Source organism: Callorhinus ursinus, unplaced genomic scaffold, assembly GCF_003265705.2.
Source record: "Callorhinus ursinus isolate GAN/ISIS: 27379988/994484 unplaced genomic scaffold, GSC_fseal_2.0 scaffold5, whole genome shotgun sequence".
NCBI classification, from domain to species: domain Eukaryota; kingdom Metazoa; phylum Chordata; class Mammalia; order Carnivora; family Otariidae; genus Callorhinus; species Callorhinus ursinus.
This window is the reverse complement of record NW_027397067.1, coordinates 36,168,707-36,193,762: the sequence shown is the minus strand read 5'-3', so window position 1 is coordinate 36,193,762 and position 25,056 is coordinate 36,168,707. Positions and strand designations below refer to the sequence as shown.

Below are 25,056 nucleotides of genomic sequence, written 5' to 3'. Positions count from 1 at the left end.
TCATTCCCTCTTAGCCAAAGTGGCTTTCTTTCAGTTCCTTGAAAATGCAAAGCTCTTTCATGCTTAGTCCACTTATCTATTACTGTGAAACAATTAGGCCCAAAGCTGAGTGGGTTAAAACAACAACAGCATTCATTTTATTCACAAATCTGTAGTTTGGGCAAGGCTCAGCAAGGGTAGCTTGTTTCTCTAAGTGCTACTCATAGGCTGGGAGCTAGAATCATGTGAATGCATATTAGTCCCTTGTCTCCGTTAGTTGATGCCAGCTCACTGGAGGGACTTCACATGAGAATGTCAGAGGGAATCTTCATGTGGCCTCTGTATGTGGCCTGGCTTCCTTACAATTTGGATGCTGGGTTCCCAGGGTGATTTTCCCAAGAGAGAGGCAGGCAGAAGACTTTTCTAACATAGCCTTAAAAGTTGGGCAGCATCTCGTCCTTCCATCATACTCTGCTAATCAAAAGCAAGTAATAAAAGTAGCCGATAACCAAGGGGAGGGGAAATTAGACTCCTCCTTTTCATAGGACAAGTGTCAAAGAATTTGTACACATGTTTTAAAACCACCACCCATGCTTCTGGGCATATATGCCTGCCCATCTCTGCCTTAGTATGAGCTTCTCTCTTTTTTCTCCTTTGCTTTTTCTTATATTTGGAGTTTCAGTTCAACTCTCAGTTCATGTGTCTTCTTATCCTCTAAATCTAAATTAGGTCCTTCATTTAGATTTCACAACACTCTGTTCTGTTTAAAGCGCTTATTACAATCTGAAATGACATATTTATTTGGAGATCGCTTATTTCCTGTTGGTCTTCCAAGCCATCAGTCTGAACGCTCCAGTAGACCAAGGGCTACTTTTGTATTGTTCAGTGTGGTGATCTTGAGGCCTAGCCAAGAACTTATACATAATAAGATTTTAGTAAATATTTCAGTAAAAATTAGTGCACCATGGAAGAGTTGGGTTTTTTTATTCATTTTTTTTAAATTCCTTCCTCTTTAGAAGAATCTGGAATACTTCTTATCCTTGAGAAACTTTAATTTCCACTCATTAATCCTAAAGCATATATATTCTTAAAACACAGGTATCTTATTTTGGGCGGAAAAACAAACCCTTCTAATTATAATTGTTAAAAAGCATTTATTCTCCAAATACTTTAATTATAATAGATGTTAAACTCTTTCAACCTTCATACTATGTTATTCCCTTAAAAAAATTTTTCACATTTCCAAGAAATATACACCTGGGGCAAAGGATGCTTTCACAATTTTGAAGCACAAGATTGTCCCTGGAGATAGAAAGCTTGATTGGTGAGTACTGGCAGTTGGAATACATGTGTTTTTGTTGTTGTCGTCTTTATTTTTTTAAGATTTATTTATTTTTTTATTTAAGAGAGAGAGTACACGCACTCGCAGTATTTGGGGAAGGGGCAGAGGGAGAAAATCTTCAAGCAGACTCCCCACTGAGTGTGGAACCCAAAGAAGGACTCTGTCTCACAACCCATGAGATCATAGCCTGAACCAAAACCAAGAGTCCGATGCTTAGCCGACTGCGCCACCCAGGTGCCCCTTGTTGTTGTTTTTAAATATTCTTCCGTATTCACTCTGTCTTCTGGAGTTCTGTCAGGACAATTATTAATTGTCCTTCCCTACTTCAAAATTAAGTGCAAAGTTTAGTGCTTCCAAAATCTCAGTATAATAATTAATTGGTAAAATCAAACCTCTTTTCTTACCATATGGTGGAAATCAGAAAGAGATTTGCCTTTAGAGGACTATGCTGCTTCGAAAGAAATGAAAGTTTGACTTTTAGAGACTAAGAATACTTTTCAGCCTTTTGAGAGCTCCTTACTTTTCCTCCCTCTTTGCTAGTTGCTAGGGTTCTGTTGGACAGATAAGTAATAATGTCATTCAATTTATGTTTTTTTTTTTTTCAGCAACATGTCCCAACTACCCACGGATGAAATTCAGCTATGTGAAATAAGACAGCTGATTTCTGACCTAGAATGACCTGTTTGGGTCACCCTTAATCTTACATCATAAAGGCTAGTTTATCAAGGACTCACTCTTTTTGGCTTCCTGGCAATTGTTAAGAACAAGAGCCATTCTAGATTCACACTCCTATGAGACTCATATCCCTGGATATCACCTACTTGCTCTGTAACCCTGAGCAAGTTGATTAATCCTTCTCAGCCTGTTTCCTCATCTGTAAAATGAAGATAATAATACCAACCTCACAGGCTTGTTGTGATAATTATATGAGCCAGTGTATTAAGGAGATTAACACAGCACCTGACTTAATAAATGTAAGCTCTTGGTGTGTTGTTTACACTGAATATCAGTACTTCCTGAAAGCAATTTTAAAGCTGTAAAAACAATTCCACGTTGATTTTTATCTCCAGATGTGGGGATGAAAGTTGAATCTCAAAAGGCAAAGATGAAAACTGCTAAGTGCTTTTCTAACATTGACCCAAACTGTTGCTTATACTTTACCTTGCTCTGTATTTCCTAGAATTATTCCGAGCTGCCTGGAAGTTACTAACCTTTGCTATGGATGCAATGAGCTGAGCTTTATTGTTCACATTTGGAGCCTAGTTGTATATGGGGGGGGGGTGAATAATTGGGTAGTTAACCCAACCCAGTGGGTTCTCTATTTATCTAGCCCTTGTAATTCCATTACTCCAGCTCAGAAAATTGTTCTAGGTGTTGTGCCTATCATGTTGAAAGAGATATATAAAGATAAAGAACAAACACATAAGTCAACAGAGCTACCATATAACAGTCATGATAAGTGTGGTGAGGGACTTAAACAGGATGCTCCCTGGTGTTTGTGGTAGTGGTAAAGTGGAAACAGGGAAGGTTTCTTTGAAGAAGTCTAATTTGACCTAAATTTTAAAGGATGGAGAGAAATGTATTTTTGTATTTCATACATGGGAAAGGTAAATGCAGTACCCCAAGGCAGGAAAGAATTTAGCTGGTTCTTGGCGGGGGGAGGATAAAAAAAGACCATATGCCTGGAATATTAAAAGGGGGTACTATGAAAAGAAGTTAAAGATTCAACAGTGACTGTGCATGGACTTGTCGGCCACAGTAAGGAATCTAAATTTTACATTAAGTCACTGGGAAACTGCTGAAGGGTTATAATCAAGTGAATGATATTCCCTGATCTACATTTAAAAAGATATAGCACTTATTAAAAAAAAAAAAGAAAAGCAAAGAACAGAAGATAACAGGTGTTGGTGAGGAAGAAAAGAAATTGGACACCCTTGTGCATTACTTGTGGGAATGTAAAATGGTGAAGCCCCTGGAAAACAGTAAGGCAGTCCCTCAAAAAGTTATATGTAGATTTACCATAAAATGCAGCAATTCCACTTCTAAATACATACCCCCCAAAACTGAAAGGAGGGATCTGAAAAGATATTTGTAGACCAGTGTTTATAACAGCATTCTTTATAATATCCAAAAAGATGGAAGCAGCTAAAATTTTGATGGATCAATGGGTAAACAAAAAGGTGTATATACATACAATGTCCTATTATTCAGCTTTAAAAATGTTACATACTACAAGTTGTAACGTGGATGAACCTTGAGAACATCCTAGATGAAATAAATCAGATGCAAAAGGACAAATACTGCATGATTCCACTTACCTGAGTTACCTACAGTAGTCAAATTCATAGAAAGTAGAATAGTGGTTACCAAGGACTGGGAGAAGAGGTTAAAGGGGGAGTTATTGTTTAATGCATATAGAATTTCAGTTTGGAATGATGAAAAATTCTGGAGATGGATAGTGGTGATGGATACGTAACAATGTAAATGTGTCTAATGCCACTGAATTGTTAAATTGAAAATGGTTAAAATGGTAAATTTGGGGTTGTGTTTTTATCAAAAAAATTAAAAAAAAGACAACTCGTTGGATGAGAGTGAGGTAGCAATATGAAAGCAGAGACCAGTTGGGGAATCTTGTAATTTTTGGTGATAAAATGATGGTGTCCTAGACAAAGGGGTGTCAGCAGAAATAAGGCTTGCTTTCAAGGTAAAGTTGGAGCTAAGGAGTGATGATGGATTAGATGTGAATGATGAGGAAAAGGCAGGATTAAGGGTAATTCTGTATTTGGGGTTTAAACATCAGTGTGATAGCAGTCCTGGCATTAGGGCAAGGTCAGGGTTAGAGGGTTAAATTGGTCTGTCATCAGCAAAGAGATGGTATTTGAGGGATTAATTTTAGAAGAGATAACCAAGGAAAGTGTAGATACAGTTGACCAGCAGTATCGAAGCTACAATAAGAAAGTGCCGTGAAAGAGTGAAGAAGGGGTAAGTCTCTCTGGCAAAGAGCGTTTCAGTGTTTTTTTGTGTTTTTTTTTTTTTTTAAACTGTAAAACTGAAGTGGCCATACATGAAATAGTCAAGCATGGGAAATAAGAATATTAATTGGGCGGGGCAGTTTGGACAATGCGAGCCTGTTTTGCATTGGCAATTAGAGAAGCCCTTGGAGGTAGGAGTGAGTGTTACACCCAGAACATAGGCAACCACGGTAAGATATACTTTCATGATATAAAATGGGATGGTTTGTTTGCATAAAAACTGAACACTGTCAGTTACTGTAGATGTATTTTCAGATGGTCTGCCTTCTTGTTTTGAAATGTGAATAGGTCTCCTAGGATTTCCCAGGATAGAGACAGGCAGCTGGGTGTCTCCCATGTCTAAGAGGCAGCCTAGAATAACAGAGAGAGCCAAGCGTGGGTATCTGTCAGATCTATGTTTGAATACTGATCATTCCTCTTATAGTGGTCATCCTTGGGCAAGTTATTTAATCGTTCTGGGGTGTATTCTTTCATTTTGAAAACAGAGATAATAGTGCTTAACTCAACAGACGTGTTATAAGGGATAAAGACAATGCATGTAAATTGGTACATAGTGGGCAATAAAGGAAGGGTTGCTGTTCTTATGGACATCTGTTGGGAGTGGGACTCAAATTTCAGTGTGACCAAAGAATTCCATGGAGCAAAGTAACAAAGGCATATTTTGAGGCTAAATCATGAAGGGCTTGGAAATCATCCTAAGAAATTTATTCTATAGGACTTGAGTAGCTTCAATAGTGTATGACTGAAAGGAAGAGCTTAGGAATTGTCACAGTCAGAATGTAATATATAGATATTGATAACTGTCTTCTCATCCCTTAGGGAGAGTAAGTATATCACATTGGAGAGAATTTAAGGAAGTAGCTTCATTTTTAAAAATAGAGTACTTTCTATCAGATCAGTGATCCTCCACACTTTTGATAGCATATCTCCATCAATCAATTTTTTTAACATTTACCCTCTCTTATTTATAATTCTGTTCATGAACAGATGTACTAAACATGGTATATATTATGAAACATACTCAAAATAGAAATATTAAGATGAGCTAAGGATGTCATAAAATTTTAAAAAATATTTTTTGTTTTACTTATTAATTGTATTTATATTGTTTTGCTCCTATTAGGACTATCATTAATTATCATCCTGGAGAATTCTGTCACTGACTACAGTATAGTACTGATTTAACACTTGGAAAAACAGCAATTTCAAGACCCATGTAAAATTACCATGGCCAAAAAGACATCTCAACACCTCACAAGGAAACGTACATGAAACTGAAAAAGTTTCATTACATCATTAGCTGATTGCAACTCATGAACCTCGTTTTATAATCCTACCCATCAATTATGCAAAACTTTTTTGGTAAAATTCAGACAGTAAATTTCCATATTCCATGATGTCTATCAGTTGTCCCTGAAAACTAATCAGGTGTTGCATTTTCATATTTTTAACAAATGGGCTTAAAATCCCACTAAAATTATTCTTTTTTAGCAGGCTATCTTATAGGTAGAAAATTCTGTTGCTGGAATTTTATTTTATTTTATTTTTTAAACATTTTTATTTATTTGAGAGAGAGAGCACAAGCACGGGGGCGGGGGGAGAGGGTGGTGGGAAGGGGACAGAGCAGAGGGAGAGGAAGAAGCAGACTCCCCACAAGTAGGCAGCCCAATGTGGGGCTCTATCCCTGAGCCAAAGGCATACACTTAACCAACTGAGCAACTCTGGCACCCCCTCAAATTTTATTTTTATTTTTTCTATATTTATTTATTTTTTAGAAAGAGAGCACCCTGGCGGGGAATGGGGGAGGGCAAAGGGAGAGGGGGAGAGAGAGTATTAAGCAGGCTCCACACCCAGCTCAGAACCTGACACATGGGGTTCGAGCTCATGGCCCTGTGGTCATGACCTGAGCCAAAATCAAGAGTTAGATGCTTAATGGACTGAGCCACCCAGGCGCCCCTGTTGCTCGAATTTTAAAGTAGGAAATTGAGAGAGTTTTTTGTTTTTTAAGGGAGAATTTTAATAGGTGAAGTATTTATATCTTTTTGAGTACAAAGTCTTGTGATAATGGAAACATTTCTAAACATGCATTTTTAACATACTCTCTACATGGCACATCTTTCTTTCAAAAGTAGTTTCTTTCTCCTACATTACTAAAACATCACTTTTATCTTGAGACAGATTACTTTCAAAGTAGCTGTTGAGTAGCGTACTATTATTTGCAGCCAGTTCCCTTTACAGAAAAAGGCAACACTGTTGTCTTTTTGTAAAAGAAATGCATAGCTTATTCAAGTTTGACAACTCTTTAAAGTACATTTTCATAAGATAACCAAGAAACATATATATATGGTACAAAATATGTTTTTGGCCATTCCCCATCATATCACAAAGTATTATAAAATTTCTACTTTTAAGATGATATAACCCACAAATTCATTTAATCTGTCACAGAAAAATAGTGGTGTTATAATGTGCTAGAATCAAGCTAACTGTTGCAGGTGATTCTGTAAACCCCTCCACACTGTGGAACTCTACCTCCTTCCTCCGGACACCTGCTGGAATGTAGGTGACAAATGTCTGTCCACGTGAGGGCTCCAGTATCAATCTGAACATTAAATAAAAGTGAAGTTGATTTCCTCTTATTTTGTAGATAGGTGTATTCATGCATGAATGTGTGGATGCATGCATTACATAAAATGCTGTGGCATTTTGAGCCTACATCTCAATGGGATATTTTATACTCCTACTTGAAGACCCTGAGATTAATCTCCTTATCATTTTTTGGTGTGTTGGTGAGATTGAATCTGCCCCCAGAAAATAAGGGCGAGTTGAGTTGATCATCCACCTGACTCAGGCTCAAGGACATGCCTTTTAGAAAATTCACAGGATGCGTTGCCCAGCACTTCATTCACTACTGTAAGGAAGCACAGATTTGAGGAGATTTTTACTCTATTTAGCTTTGCGAGGTGATTTTGATAAAAAGTAGAATCATGTTAATAATTAATATAAGTAGTTACTGTTTGGGTAATTATTTCTGTCCACCTGAGAAACTGGGGATAGTGAGATGACATAATGCCCTGCTATTGTTCATTGTTGGTTGAGTTTTGTCTTTTTGAGTTTTTTTGGTCTTGTTTTGTCAGTGTGTATGTGCGTGGACACTATATATTCATCTTTAAAAATGTAAAACATACTTAGGAAAAACCATAAGGAAACCAATATAGCATACTACTCAAACTTTCCGGTACAATGACTAGCATGTGATAGAATCCCAATTAAAAACAACTGTTTTTTTAATTTGGTGGGGGGTTTTGTTTTTGTTTATTTGTTTGATCACTGGAGCTCAGCCATTACTATTTGAGGGGATTTCCTCTCATAGCTATGGAATACCAACTGCAGTTCACTTGAATGCAGAATGGAAAAATCTCTCCCTAGCCTTTATATCATAAGTTTTTAGTTTCTATCATAAATTAGAGAATTTCATGTTAAGGTGAAAAATATGGTCATCATGATCATTATAATTTTTACTAATGACCCAGCTATTTTTCCATCTCCTTGTCCAAAAGGCAGTTGTCTCTTGATTGCTAAGATGTTCAATGGCGTAACTTTTGGTCCTCCCACTGTTTGATTTCCATTTTAAGAAGCCATTTAAATCGACGGTAAAATTCTAAAGGAATTGAATTCTATATGTGCAATTTCATACACTGATTCATTCATGGTACGGATGGGATGGTGATTTAGAACGCATTTAGATTTTTGAATGAACAGAAAGGCTAATTTCTGCCTCATTAACTTATCCTATGAATTCTCAATTTGACCAATTCTGAATGACTACTCCCACATCAATTTAGTTTTTTGGTTAATAGGTAGTTATAATTCATATTTATAGCCACTTTTCAGACTAGAAAATTTAGCCCCTAAATTCTGCCCTTCTTTGTAACTATGAAATATATGCTATTTCAGGGGAAAATGTCCTTTAACCTTTGCTAACTCTGTGGGTAATACACAAAATAGGGGAGGGACACTTTTTAGTTGTTAATTTTAGTTAATAACAGAATTTTAACATTTAGAAGTCTCACTGAAAAATGAAAAGTAATTTTATAATATTGAAAACTATTAAAAATGCTTCCTTTATTTTATCAAGAAAGTCGGTTAATTATATCAGATTATATGTTAATCATTACATACTTAAATTTTTTTGTTAATAAATATGTTAAAATTTAATATGAATTCAATAATTTTAAAAATGACATCCCAAAATAATAAAAAAATTAAATAATTGTGTAAATTGAAGTGATTGTTACTAAAATACTATAAAGTAAATACTATAAATAAAACTATTACCTTTGCCCTTTTCCTTCTATATTGAGTGCTGTAATTTGGATCATATGATCACGGGGCCCATGGACTTTGCATTTGACCATACCACACATGAGTTGCAATGAGCTTTACCTGAAATCACTTGCTCAGTCACAAATAGACATGATATCTGACATATATTCTAAAATATATCCCTACCTGCCTTAATAAATTCATTAGTTTAATTATTTAAATTCTTCTTGGAAAAATATCTAAGCATCCTTTCAAGATGTTCTCTCCGTATGTTGGGTCCTGCCAGTGATGGAATTTTAATCTGGTTCTTGCATTTGTGATTCACCTGAGTAAATGAATAGGAGTATCTTAATGTTATATTAAGGCATTGATAAACTTACTAGCTTTAACAACTGGAGGAAAATTTACTTCTCTAGATTTTAGTACTGGCCTGAGAGACTAAATAAAAATATATATTCTAAAAATCCTCTGTTTATATTTGTTATTAGTCATGAGAACTGCTAATGTCTCCCTTTTGTTGTTGATAACCATCTTTCAGGATACCACACTGATATATGGGTGTGGGTAGCTGAGTCAATTAATACAGGTTTTTCCAATATGGTTACATGAAATATTAGTGACAAAGATATTCTTTATTAAGAATAGGCAGACGCTTAACTGACTAAAACTTTGCATGCATGCTACTCTTATTTATACTACAGTCTGGTAAAGGCAATATCTATTGGCACAGAATTTAATATTTAAATGTCTACCTTTTATTGCTTGGTAAGTCCTCTTACTCTGCAGAGACCAGCACTCTTCCGGTTGTTCCTCCATTTGAATAATCACTAAGGGCAGGAAATTGGTTTCGTCTCCAAGATAGCAAGATAATTTGACTATGTTAGTAACACAGGGAAGGTAATTCAAGGTTAGACTTTGTTGCTGCATTTGAGGTTCTGTGGTTGCTTGTCCTCATGATAATGACACGGGCGAATTCCCAGACAGTAAAAGGAATCAAGTTTTGCCTCCAAAGAAACTTGTTTCTTGATAGTTTTCCAGTGCTCTCAAATGCGTGTGTCTATCCAGTAAGCAAAAGAAGGCAAAACAAAGAAAACAAAATAAAAATAAGTTGTCTTTCCTCACAACTCTGATTCTTTACATCTTACCTGCATTTCAGTCTTGCCCCATTCCAAGGACATCAGGAACAAGTTCAAGAACTCTGAGCAATTAGTAAGCATAAAATAATAATATGATTGAGCAAAAAATGTGCTGGTGGCTTTATGTGTTCTCAGTCCTCACATCAAACCTGCAAATTCAACATTTTCCCCAAATGCATACATGAGGAAATTATTCCTTAACTACCCATTATATGCCTTTGAGAGCACTGAAAAAAATATTAAGAGACAAGCAATCTCAGAAGGCAAACTTATTTCCTGTCATCCAGGAAATTTAAACATTAAACATTAAAAACAATGTTTAAAACAGGGATATATTTCAAATAACAATGTATGAGGATGAAGTCTGTGGTATAGTCTTTAAGGGGATAAGGTGTACCTTCAAATATTACTTTGTATATTTAATTTTCTATCAAATAAGATATTAAAGGTTGTAATTTAGTAGAAAAGAGAAATGTTTTCTATGTCACTTCTGTCATATTTCAATTTTTTTAAGATTTTATTTATTTATTTGACAGAGAGAGAGAGTGCAGCAGCAGAGGGAGAGGGAGAAGCAGACTCCCCGCTGAGCAGGGAGCCCCAATTGGGACTCGATCCCGGGACTCCGGGACGATGACCCCCGGGACCATGACCCGAGCTGAAGGCAGACGCTTAACTGACTGAGCCACCCAGGCGCCCTCATATTTGAATTTTTAAAATTTCCTTTCGTTACTCTAGATTGATAAGGTGCTAAGGCTACCCACCATGCTCTATTTATATAACACAAGGGTTTTTGTTCTATATACATAGAATAAGGTGACTTATAACAGAGTTTCCTATACCTCTATGATGATTATGGACCAGTGTTTGAATCTGATAGACACTTTTTATACCTGATCGTCATTCAATGGTGACTTAAGAGTCAGTGTTTACAAAGCTCTCTGGATTTTGGCCATAGTGGTTTTCTACCGTTGATGCTGAGTGTCCTGTCCACCTTGTATTTGGTCAGTTTTACATCACCATGGTGATCAACTTAGTCTCCTCTAAGGAGCGTTAGCATCTTACGTAGGGCTATTTGGTACAGATTTCTTTTCTCTATCATACCAAAAATGATCAGACTCTCAGAATTCTGTGGGTGTCAACAGCTTAAACTAAGTAGTTAGTGTAAGACAAAAACAAACTCAAGAGACTATACTCTCAGTGTTTAAGATTATTTAAGCAAGTATTTATTTATCCCTGCAGTTTTTGAGTATTGGATGTAAAGATACACTGTGGATCAAATTAATACTTTAGGTTTTGTTTTTTATATTCATGTAGAGTATGATTGTCCACAGCAGTTTTAATAAGAAATGTTATTGATGGCTTGCTGGTTTCATACTCTTAACATGACACTGATATGCTTGATTTTCCACTGTTTTGTGGAAAGATGCATTGCAAGTTTCCACTGAGAATTACTTTTGGTCAATTCTTGATGATATCAAAGATTTCTTAATTAACAAATAACAATGATACTAAGAATGGTAAACTCAAGGTGACCCATAATCTCAATGACAGTTATCAACAAAAAACAAACTTTGACCATAAAATGGTAGGTCCCTGAGATTTTCTGATGTTTTTCAATTAAAAAGAATTATTCACTTCTCAATCATTTAGAAAAAATTGACTTTCATGATAAATGGCATAATATAAAAGAGACCTTGAAGAAAAATCACAATTTATTTATTTTTTTCTCCTTTAAATTACAATTTATTTTTTTATTATTCCAACTCATTTGTTTGAAAGGGTAACGCATAAATCAATATGTATTTTTATAACATGCTATTTTTTTCATTATCCATTTAAAATTTATATATTTTATAGTCTTTCTATTTGTATAGTTTTCTCTTTGCTGTCACCATAAACGATGTGGTTGCCAGTAGCTTAGCACCCATGAGTAACCTAGCAACAAGTCAGCTCTCTAACAAGTAAGAAATAAATGCAAACAAAGTGTTATGGGGAAAAGAGTTCAATTTCAGAATATTAGTGCATGTATACTGTTAAATATCAAGATGAAATCTTCTAATTTGGGGGAAATTGCATTACAATGTAGGTATTGAATTTTCTAGTAAATAATACATTGCCAGTGAAATCTTGTCTCCTTCATTCAGAAAACAAATGGAATCTATTTCAGACTGCAGCACTGTTGACTAGGTAACTCTGAATATATGTGTCTTCCCTGGAAGCCTATTCATTACAGATTAGATGAGAGGAGTGTCTTGGCATGTTTTCGCCAAGTGGTAGATGAATTTACTAGATGGAGTTTCAAAAGTAAACCTTCCTGACAGTGAGGTATTGTTGATCTCTTAAACAGTTTTAGAATAAATGTTTTATTTTATTTTCAAAGGATTGTGCTTAGAGTTCTAAACTTTTGGGGGCATCATTTTCTTGGAAGTACTACAAATGAATCCACCTTGTTTTTTCACACATCAAGACTTTGGTATATTTAATATCAGTCTCTTTTGGTGAAATTTAATTTATGTCATTACTGTTTGTTTTCACTGAGAAAATAGCTCTCCTCTTTTTTAGTGGTCAGGTCATAGCGAAAGTATATCAGGTATTGGGGAAAAGCTGTAGCTTCATAGGATCATCATTTGTATGATGAATAGACCCAGGTGGCGAGGGAAAGACATACTGGTGAATACCTTCCACTAAATAGCACAGCTTCTATTCTGTGTGACAGGCAGAATTACTTGGCCTTTCTCAATCTGACAGGCAGTTCACTGCACTTCAAGAAATCTTAGTGTCCCATGGAAGATTGAGGTAAGGGACAGAAGGAAGGGATATGAGCTGAACATATGACTGTGCATTTAAAATGAATGCATAGAATTGTAGAACTGGAAAGCATCTGCTTTCTGGTGAAATTTTTTTTTCCCCAAATACCCTGAGTTTTAGGTTACTTTAAAAATCTGACCTTAAATGACTGAATTGTTGCTATAATCACGATTGGGATGTGAGCTCAACTCTGACATCTTTCTCTCACTATCCACACAGGATCTCCCTTCTCTGGGGAAGAGGAGAATAAAAATCATGAGATCCTTAAAGAGAGACCCAAACATACTTAACAAGATAGTCTGATTTCATCTATATATGAGAATTTTGGTCACTTACATTATTTGGATTGAAGTACGTCACCTTAAATAAATGAAAGACTATTCTTTACATGAGAAACACTCACCTACCCTTGAAGACATCTAACCACAATTGAATAGATTAATCCATGAAATTTATACTCAAAATGTCATGACAGAATAATATGGTCTATATTGTTGATGCTACTCATGATGGCTACAGCCCTTGGTTAGTTGTTCAGGAAAGTGACATTTTAGATGTGGTATATGCACGTTAACTACCCCTTCCCGCATAGATGTCTCATTGGGGTTATTGTTGAAACGGTATCATCCCTTATTTTGGGAAGTTGAGTTCCTAAAGGGCAGGGGTCATATCTTATTTGTTAGCCAGTATTGAGCATAGTTCCTTACAAACAATAAGCTTGGAACCAATGACTAACCTTTTTCTTTTCAGTTAGTGTTTGTAGGTGTGCTAGAAAGATCCACAACGATCACCAAAATTATATTAAACTACAGAATATATGTTAAAAAGAGATAAAACACTTAAATAATATAGGCCCTTGTAGAGGAAATAAAGTTTAAAGATCCACTATGGACATAACTTAGTTACTGTAAAGTTATTGTTCAATTTTGAGGTTGATCTAAAAGGAACTGTCCTTATTGCAGGTTTGGTTACAAAAGTACGGCTACCTTCCACCAACTGACCCCAGAATGTCGGTGCTGCGCTCCGCGGAGACCATGCAGGCCGCCTTAGCTGCCATGCAGCAGTTCTACGGCATTAACATGACAGGAAAAGTGGACAGAAACACAATTGAGTAAGTAATGGCATCTGCTCTCTTTCCTCTTGTGGTCTTTGAGCCAAACTTAATAGTCTGAAAAAGTTTAAGCGAACTCCGCCAACCACAAGTGGAGCAATTTGTCTCCTGTCCCTTTTCTTTGGAATTTAACCTGTTTCAACCCTACTCCGCTAGGATGTCCGGTTTGTCAAGGCAAATTTACTCACTTGATTTTAGCGGCACTTTTTCAAAACGGGCAGGAGAAAGAACAATGAGAGTCAGAGTAAATGTATGGTTGAAGCTATTTTAGGAAGAGCTATGTCAGCGATGTATTGGAGCTGGCTTGTTCTGCTGGTGTGGACATGTTGGGCACATCTCTTCCCTGTTAAGTGACATGATATCAGTAGCTTCAAATTGGCCAGAGTAGAAATATTGACACTAAGGAAAATGGGAAACAATACAAATCAGGGCTCTTTTTGGGGTGGAAGGGTATTAGAGAGTCAGTTAACAGTTTATTAGCCACCTATTTGTGGTAATTTTCTACATGAGTTAAATCAAGGAGAGGTTCCTGCAAGTCTCTCTTTTCAATTTTTCATTAGCAAATGGCTTGTTTTGACTCTTTAATAATATTTGTGATTTTATGGATCGATTCATCAATCATTTGTTCATTTATTTAGTCAACCAGTAACTCATTACTGGGCATTGCATCTGTGAAAGAGGCATATAACAGATCAGAAGACAGAGTCTCTTCTTCAGAGGAACTTCAAGTTAACTGTGTAGCTAGACATAATCACAAGTTATTTTACCACAGGTACACTGTAAATTCTGTAACATTATGAAACAGCATTATTGTTTTTGGACAGCAAAGGAGGAAGTGATTAATTCTGTCGGTGCATGGAAGAATCATCTGTGTTTATTGAGTCCTTGATACTCACAAAGTAAATCTACTTCATCATTTAATATGACCATCATACATCAACTCTCCACAGTAGGGAAGACAAGGATATATTTTTCTCTCTACACTTTCAAATAAAGAAACTAAAAGTCGAAGGCTAAGTGAAGTCCAGAGTAGTTGCAGAATCCAGACCTTTTGATGTTTAGTCAGAGAATTTTCTACTATACCATCTTGTGAACCTCAAGAAATGACACAATTATTTTTCTTTTTAAACCTTAAATACCTGAAATTACTTGACTCAGGTATATATAATTTTTACATATTAAACTAACTTACTATATAATTTAAAAATTATATTTTGCCTTCTAATACTTACAGCATGGCATTAGTTGTATGTTCCTATTTCGTCAAGACAGTATGAGTACATAACAAAAGGCTTGAAGATTAAACGTCAAAGCAGTTTTAAAAAATAAATATAATTACCTCTCCTAGCATTTTTAAGAAATACGTAAATATTAACTTTGGTATACCATTTTGGAAAATAGAACCAAGAATTAATATAATGCATTTTGCAAGAATGAGAAACTTGTTATTAATATTGGGAATAGGACTTGGATATTTTGACTCTGCTGCCCTCTATTCATTGCAGTTCTCTGTTAATAGTGTCCTAAATAAATACAGCTTTAAATTAATTTTAATTACAATTATAAATTAATTTTAAAGATAGCTTATTAAGTTAATAAGCAAACCCAACAAGTCCTATATTTTGTTGTTGTGTATAGTACAGAATTCCATTTAAATCATACTTTCAATCCCAACATTTTACAAAGTGCTCTGAACAGCTTTTATGCTCCCTAATGCAGAGCTGTTATCTTCTGATTGACTTTCTTGGACCATATGACACAGTTTTTAAAAATACAATAAATTGAGAGCTTGGAAAACAAATTCCTTTGAATCTGCTTATTACCAGATACTAAATTCAGAAAGCAGAGTTCTATAGAAGGTGGCATCTGTGTTTCCTCTCCATTTTGAGAGCTCCTGCTGGTCATTGGAAGGACTCAAGATGGATAGGTTTGATTTCCTAAGATAGCTGGAAAAAGGTCTTTGTCAGAAGATGATGGAAGAGGAATGTGTGCAGGATTTATTTAGGCCACTTATGTGGAAAGGGTCTGAACAGTTTTTAGTTGTTCTCTGGCAGGACAATGTCAAATGCAGAGGTGCAGAAAAAGACCCCGTGTCCTTTTCTGCCACACAGTGGCTCAGATTCCGGACCAGGAGAAATGATGGTGTCAGTGTGTAGGAGTTAAAGTGGCATTTCTGTGAATTATAGCATTGTAGAGAAAAGATCAACTGTATAGGCAACCTTTAATTTAAAACCAACCAGTGTTTTGATCTGTTTTCTTTAACCAAACTTTGTTCTAATTCAGTTTTTTTCTTTTTTCTTTCCTTTCTTCTTCTTTTTTTTTCAATTGGAAATGCATCTTTATCTTTACATACACTATTATTCTTAGATGAGCCCATCAAAGCCCGGTTAAACCCTCATCATCGGCCCATCCTAGATTGCCCTGCTTCTTCTCTCCCTATGGCATCCACGTTGTCACTCAGACTAGAAACCCTGTGCCTTCACTGGCCTCCTGTCTGGTTTTTTCCACTGATGTATCCCCAGTCTTGGGGTGGTATTGTGCAGGGTACTCAGCTCAAATAGTGTCCTATTTTTGGAAGTATAATCCCCATAATCATGCTACTTAAGCAATTGTCTGTGCTTTTGTAATCTCAAATGAATGTGTCGTAACAATCCATGCTGAAGTTGTACTCTATTATTTTACACAGTCAAATTATAAAGTATGAATTTTTATCTAAACCTTATCACATAAAATATGGGCTACAATTATAGACCTAAAATTACTCCTCAGTATTAAAATAATGTCTTAAGATTCATTTTCATATGCTATAAACTTTTATCTAATTGTAGGCTCTTGTCAAATCAGTTGGGTTTTTAAATTAAATAATTATGTCCTCTTTTGTCAGACAGACATTTGATGCATTTAGTCTGTAATTCTTGGGTAATTAAAAGTAATGATGCCGTTGTGGTGATCCCTATATTATGTTGAAGAAATTAACCACTTTCCAGCAACAAATTTAGGTATTACCTTAAATGGCTTATTATATTGCTTTCATATCAGTTAGCACTGGTGTTGGAGAGACAGTAATGAATACTTATCCCCCTACCCTAAAACGAGCTCATTATCATATGTTGCAATGGTTCTTCAAAATTATGGGTTGCTTAGCTAATTTTTATAAGCAAGCTTACTTGAATTCCTTAGTAAGTGAAGCAATTTATGTTATGCATGAGAAAGGATTATTTTAGCATGGAGGGAAAAAGATAGCAAGGCAATAATGAAAATGAGTCTAATGTGTTTTTACAGTATTAATGGTAGGAATTTTAAAATTTTAATTCATCTTTTATGTGTACACATTATCATGCATTGAAGCATGCTTGATGAGATATCATTTTTAAGGTGATCTTTCTTTTTTATCTCCTTCCATATATGTGTGTATACATATACACACATATACATGTATACACACATGAATATGCAAATATATACATATATTCATACATATGTAGGATGATCTGAGTATTCTACTTAATTTACTTAATTTATCTTAATTAAAATTAAGACTGAATGTGTAGCTTTTTTCAAATAATTATTATGAAACCACAGTGGTATTTGAATTCTCCTAATTTGAGAATTGAAATATTTATTTAGCTATATCAAGAACAATAAGCTTTGGGGCTTAATTTTCAATAGGTTTCATGATTTTCAGTCGTTTGTCTAATTATCAAGTAAAGACTCTCTTTCAATCTAGGTATAAAAGATAAGTTCATCAGTAATTAAATTTCTTTTTCTTTATTTCTAATTATAGCAATGGGACTGAAACACTATAACATTATAGGATGGATCAATCCTTATTTTGGTAACTACGGAAGGATGGTTGATAGCTAAATCAGCCTCATTCCCCTTCTGGAAGGTGAAAGGTGAAAGCTTAAATGAGAGCTGACACTAACTGAGCTTTTTCTTCACATTGCAGATCATGGAGGTTTATTACATCTATTCTCTGTGATTAGGTTTTCAAGTACACTAACTGCAGTTTCAGCTTTGTGAATAACCTGTGTCCATGCAGGTAGTTCATGATTTGATCGAAAAAAGAAACTCTGGACCAGAGTGAGCTGTCAACCTAATGTCAACATTTTGAGCCCTGAGTTAATTCACTTTTAGAAAATCTTCTTCATAACTCTTGCACTTGGCTCTATGAGTACAAACAAAACCTAAGGATTTTTAAAGTCATAAAAATTAGCATTTTTAAAACTTTGTAAAATGATCTACTATAAATAGTAGATATTACTCTTACCTTCCATTAGAACATGGAAAAGTCTGGAGGATAGAAACCTGTTAATTATGCAGATGAACATTTTCTTACATTACTAATCCATAGATATAATCTGTGAGTTATTTTTTTTTTTCTTGTGGTAAAGGTAGGCATATGTACCCAGAGCCACTGTGTGGTACCACTCCAACTCCAGGGGACACCATTCCGATGTTACACATTTTATTGAAATGCTGTCTTCCTTCAACCCCACTACTGGGGCACCAGGTGTGTAGACTCAACCTGAAGGCATCCTTTACAGTCATGCAATGAGAGGCCTGATATGTTTGACTTGAATACCCAACTCTTTAAAAAAAAAAGTTACTGAAACCAACAGACACTGTTTCATATATAGTGGCTCTAATTACTGCAAATTTGTTTAGAAGTTTGTGGCTGCTTTATTCACATAAAACAGAGGATTGTGTCTCTGGTGCTATCTGTATTATGAAAACAACAGGCTATCCCTGTTTTAAATAACAAGGGATGTTAACACATAGGTCAAGGTGATCTGAAACATGTTAATATCAGTATGTTGCTGTTGTTGCAGCTTCTACTACGAGTCCAGCTGCTTCCTGATGTTTGTAAAATAATAATTATTATAAATTAATAACCATAGCAGGTGCTATTTGCCAGGCACTGTTCTAAGTGTTTCACATGACTTAACTAATTTAATCCTCACATTAATTCAATAATATTTTCACTTCCACATTGTAGATGAGGAAACCAAGAAATAGAAAGAAACAATAGTCAGACCAATGTCCCAGGGCTGGAGAGTTGGTGGAGGTGGGGTTGGAGCCCTAGCAGTCTGGCTCTAGGATCCCTGCTCCTAACTTTTACAATGTCACTCCTGTCAAGAACACTGATTTCAGATGTTTTTCTTTTCTAAGTTCAGTTAATTTAAGGAAACCATGAATGCTCTGCCCAACTAATCTGAAAATGCCATGGGTTCTAAACAATTAAATCAATACTGAATATCAGTATTGCATTTATGCAAACAGAGGGGGTGTCGTGATTTACACCTTGAAAGTACAAAATGACTTTCTTGTAGCTCCCTCCCACCGCCAATGCCGGTTCCCACGTCTTTGTTTGCTTTGGAATGTCAACTTACAATTCTTAGCAAACGAGTCAGGAATGAAGCACATGTATATGAACTGCTGTGTATTGACACACAGAAGAAGTATGTTTTAGCAATGGAACTTTCACAAAAGAAGCACTGCTTGAAAATAGCCCGCACACATGCACACACACACATTCTCTTCAACCCATTTTTCTTTCAGGTGATACAGTTGTTACTTGAGGTGAGACAATCAATCAATTCTACTTGTACATGAAGAGTTTTGCACTCTCGTGTACAAGTATATATGGGTTTTATCAAATTCATATATGAATGCAACTAATATTTGGTGTATGATAACTAGAAATAAATCCCAGGGTCAGACTCTACCTGAATAACAATATTAACATGCCAACTTTACCTTTAGTATTAGACATTTAATTCATTGATGAGTCCTGTTAAACACTAATCATTATTTTTATCCACCAAGAACTTTAAAAACTGTAGTAGAAAGAACCTGACTCCTTATGAAATTAAAGAATGATTTAAATGTTTCGAGTCACATAAAAGGCCCAAAGGCCAACTTAGCTCAGATACCATGTGTCATACATATTCAGTGGCATGATGTGCTCCTATCATATTTTGGGGATTTTGCATAATTTGATAAATAATTCCTGCTAATATATCTATGCCAGAATATTTGGATACAAATATTGGTGAAGTTAACATAGAGTGTTCTCAACTCGACCAACCCTTATTAAGAGTTTTTTGCATTAAATTACTAATCGATATTAGATTATTCCTGTACTTATGTGTATTTCTTACACTTAAGTCATCTGCTTTATGATTTAGTTTTACATAAAAATGTCTACAGGGTTGTCCATGCAATAAGCATTTGCTCAAGGCACACACCTGTGAAGAGTTACAAAGTCTTCAAGAAACATGGACAGTAAGGGGGATCAGCATGTACAAAAGAGACATGCAGACTCAATTCATTTGCTTCATTTTCTTATTGAAGACTTCACTGGGTATACCCCATTATTCCTGGCTTTCTGCCCTGACTCAGGCCAGTGGAAGACAGAGATACAAATTGGAACACATAGTATAATCCATGCCATGTTGGGATGGTAAACTGTATCTCTATGAGTTGAATAATGAAGGATGTTTAGGATTCTCAGTGTGAAAAAAGAGGAAGTTATGCCAGACAGAGGTCACTGCATACAAAGGCAGAAAGAGGTTTAGTTCTGTAGGAACCTGAGTGGATCTTAGAAAGTAGAGGGGGGTGGCAGGGGATCCTCCTTAAGTAAGCCTGAGTCAGATTCTTTCTATATAAGTATTTTCATGCCCAGAATATATAGAGAACACATCTGTGTTCTGGAAAGATTTGTCTTTAGGAATGAGAAGGACGGCATTAGTGAGAGAGAGAGAAGAGGAATTTTGGAGGCAAAAAAGACTGCATCCTGCTTGATTAGATGTGAGGAGAGAGCAGTGGAGAATATTATCTGGGTATCTAACTTAGGCATTAGAAGGATGTTAAGACTTTTTTGGCTGAAATAAACATTAGAGGAATTGTTACAAATCTGGGTAGGAAAATCAAAATTTTTTACATGTAAATTAGAAATAATGACAGGGTATCTTCACAGAGGTATGACAGCATTTAAGCCATTATATAGTAATTTTTTTTAATCATGCATGTCTTGCCTATAGACTGTGAACTCAAAAAGGGCTTCTTGCCTTGTTTATCTTTCTAGTCACACTTTTTTGTTATATCTCTTAACATGTTATAAAAGCTGAAAAATATTACAAGATGAATGAATAAGGATTTAATGAGTAAATAAACAAAGAAGTTGGAACATAAGAAAAAACACATATTTAATGGGCAAAAGCCTAAGAAATACATAAAGAATTCAGTAGAGGTATCTTTCAGCACAAGAATCTAATACTCATCCATATAAACCCTATCCTTTGGAAGATGCAGTGCTTCACTGGAAAAATTTTTACTAGATCCAACATATGCATGACTTAAAATGGAAATTTATATTAATAAATTTAATTTCCTTTTCAATTGCTACCTTCCTCTTTTAATTTTATTGATTATTAAAATAATTTTAGACAATATGTCCTCATTAGCAATACATTTTATCCTGATAATAGGTAATTCCATTTTGTCAAATTTCATCCCACTATCCATTTCCAAATTATTTCTCTTCCCAGAATGCTAACTTAAATATTTTTCTTAGCAAAATGTAAGTGTAACCACTTCCCACACTTAGTAAATTTATTCATCTTTAATAATTATATATTATTTATTCTCTTAGTGCTTTTAGTGAAATAAATAAGCATAAAAACCTGCCTTAGGAATATTACAGTTTCTGCTGAGAATGTAATTAATGAAATACCCATATGTAAAAGCCACTTAAATCATAATAACCTCTCCAATGCTTAATATTTGCTAGTTAAATCTGTATCTGTATCTTATAGTATGTAATAACAATTAATGATTTCTCATTTAAAAAATACAAAGTGTCCCTATCCACTTAATCATTGAATATCTCTTATATTCCAGGGTTTATACAAGATATATATATATATATATATATAGACTATATACCTTGTACATAGTATACAGATATATAGATCTTAGTATATAGATCCCCTGCCCTTGAGTGTTTACAGTCTAGTGAAATATCTCTCAAATGAAGTGGTTGAGGAATGCCCTTGAAGTATTATTTAAAAATAGGAGATCTCCATTCTCAACTCTACAGAATTCAATTCCGTAGGACCATATAGCCTCCTAGGAGTTGGGAGACTTTAATAAAGGGAAAGCAATTTTTTTGAAGTAACTCCACAATGCATTATAAATAGGATGGAATTTTTTAAGTTTGATAACCTCAGTGTCTACATTGTCTGTCTACGGGCAGAATAAAAAAGGAGAATTTTTTTTTTCAATACTTATGGTAAAAGTGTCATCTTTCTTAAAAAGCAAAAGTCATGATTTCATTGTTGTATGAAGTTATTATTGTTTATAAGAGCTCATTAGCTGATTTATCCATGTAACATGTAAACTATTTCTTTCATTTTCACAAAATGGACATCTTTAGATAGTCATCTCTATAGTCAATTATTTTCCATTTAAAGAGTATAGAAATTTTCAAGTATCTGATGAAATACAGCAAAAATTGATTCTTTTCTCATTTCTACTTTCTGAAGCATATAGCACCATGAAGATTTTGCACTAGCTTTGTAATTGTTAAATTAAATGTGCTAATGAATGGTAAAGCCATTTTATGAGTCACCAAAGAAGCACTACTCAAAATCATGAAAATCTTTCTTCTTAGATAAGAAGCAAGACTACATCGAAAACAGGACATTTGACCAATGAGACTGTAGAAAAGAAGTTCCATGACTGTATTTGTATAAGTATTAAAAATTAATCAAAAAACAGCATGTCATTTTCCTAATATAATTATGTTAAACCTTATTTGTGCAATGCTAACACCTCATATCCAGGAAAAAAAATTAAGCATCGAATTTGGTTATTAATTACTGATTTAAAAAAATGGTTCTTACTTATAAATTGGAGTAATGATCAAAGTGAAAAGAAGAAAAAAATGGAGAAAGGCAAATGTTATTTAAATAATTTACTTCTATATAAGCTAGAAGAGAGAATAGAAAATACCCTCTCAAATCCTGAAATTTAAGGTCATGTAACAGATTTTAAAAATTGTTGAATGTTAAACCTGGAGGAGACCTTAGTGAAAATTTATTTTTAAAAGTCTCTTTTTATGAATGAGACTAGGAATTAGTGATTTGCCCTAGGTCACAAATCTTGTTAAAAACAGATTCTAGTTAGAAGCATAAGAGGACCTCAGTCTACAGTAAGCTCAAAATGAATTAGAGAAAGAAAAATCTAAAAGAGCTGAGTTCGAAACCACTGATTCTTGATCATTCAGGGACAAAATATGCTTTCTACTTAGATTTAAATTGTAAGGAAATTGACAACTTTCTTCTTTATGTTTTCCCATTTTCATAATCACTGTCATAGATTACCTTCTCAATTGATTTCCTTTTGAAATTCATGATTAGGGTTGTTGGTAAATAACTGGAAAATACTGCTTTTTGCAGCTGGATGAAGAAGCCTCGATGTGGTGTACCTGACCAGACAAGAGGTAGCTCCAAATTTAATGTTCGTCGAAAGCGATATGCATTAACAGGACAGAAGTGGCAACACAAACACATCACTTACAGGTATAAGAACTGATGATGAATTGCTGTTTTCTCCATTTTTCACCACTATTTATTTTGACATTTTGTTTGACATCTTATGCACATTGACTACATGGTAACATATAGTTACACAATATATATAATGTTAATGTAGGGAACTGAGAACTGCCATTTAGAAGAGAATAAATTGCCTATTTGGAGGCCTTTTAAATATTTCTTAAATACTTGGTCTCATTTGTAAACTGTATCTTCAAGCTTCTTGAAAGAATACCAAATCCTGAGGGACTCTGAGATGAGTATTGTAACACGTTACATTCTTTATTTTTTTTTTAAGATTTTATTTATTTACTTGAGAGAGTGTGAGAGAGAGCGTGAGAGAGAGAGAGAGAGCACATGCAGGGGGCAGGGGCAGAGGGAGAAGCAGGCTCCTTGCTGAGCAGGGAGCCCGATGTAGGACCCGAACCCAGGACCCTGAGATCAAACACTTAGCCAAATGAGCCACCCAGGTGCCCTATTACATTCTTTAATTAGGATTCATAATCTAAAAGTAATCAAATAATAAAGTTTATAAATAATTGTCATCTAAACAAAATGTCTTTGGATCTACTATTTATTTTTAGTATCAACTCAAGTCATTTTACTTTCTATCTTATTGGCAACAATGCAGATGGATCATTGTTTCTTATTTTGTCTTCAGTGAAGGATGCCAAAGGGATGCCAGTGTCTTCCAAACTGGAGGAACGTTTGCTGCTATTGGAGATGTTCCTATTTATTCATTAATTCATTGAACAACTGTGTATTGAGTCTCAGTTTGAACAAAAACAGTTCTAGGCACTGGGGTATAGAAATATGTAAAACATGGAGATTCTGTTTGTCCTCTTGGAATTTACAGTTATGTGATTAAGTTGAAGAATCATATAAATGTGATGGACTGTTATGAAAGGGGAGGAACAAGATGCAAGAGAAATGTAAAACAGGGCCATCCAACCCACTCTAGAAAACCAGGGAAAGGCTTCCTGAAGAAATGACCTTTCAGCCAAGACTCACAGAAAGAGAAGCATGTGTTAGACCAAAGGGCAAGGGAAGAGGCAGGGCACGTCAGGGGAAGGGTAAGATGTCAGGAATACATGAATAAAAGACATTTATAATTCTCATTCTTTATATAAATAACCCTTCACGTATGCTTGAAGATAAAATTTAAAACTCAGTATATAGATTTTCTACCAGTATATCTGGTTTGTGCCATTTGAACTTATTTTAGTTATTTTGAGAACACTTTTCCTTTTTTTTTTTTATAAAGATTTTATTTATTTATTTGACAGAGAGAGACACAGCGAGAGAAGGAACACAAGCAGGGGGAGTGGGAGAGGGAGAAGCATGCTCCCTGCCGAGCAGGGAGCCCCAACACAGGGCTCCATCCCGGGACCCTGGGAGCTTGACCTCAGCTGAAGGCAGACGCTTAATGACTGAGCCACCCAGGCGCCCTTTGAGAACACTTTTCAGTGTTGTTTTATATTCTTAAGCTAATCCTCCCAGATAGCATGCTCCTAGATTTTTTTATGCAACTCATTTCAGTTACTTCTGCAGATAAGAAAAATCAAAGAGGAAGCAGTCTTAAGCCAAGCCCATGTAGTAAATGTGAAGTGTTGGAAAAATGCCTTAAGAAACAACAACAAAATACCTGCTACCGCTAAGTCTGTTCTACAACATTGCACAGCTACTTATAGTTGTAAGGAAATAAAAGATATAAGGACTT

At 35.1% G+C, this 25,056-nt stretch overlaps 1 protein-coding gene across 2 annotated transcripts in view; it reads left to right on the top strand.

Annotated features, from left to right (window-relative positions):
- The window catches only part of MMP16 (matrix metallopeptidase 16), a 269,481-nt gene that overhangs the window by 123,568 nt on the left and 120,857 nt on the right, over positions 1-25,056 (top strand). For both annotated transcript variants that reach the window (XM_025871484.2, XM_073892939.1), the window contains exons 2-3: positions 13,586-13,734; positions 23,199-23,321. In XM_025871484.2, the coding sequence (XP_025727269.1) occupies positions 13,586-13,734; positions 23,199-23,321 (272 nt within the window). The remainder of the gene's footprint in view (positions 1-13,585; positions 13,735-23,198; positions 23,322-25,056) is intronic.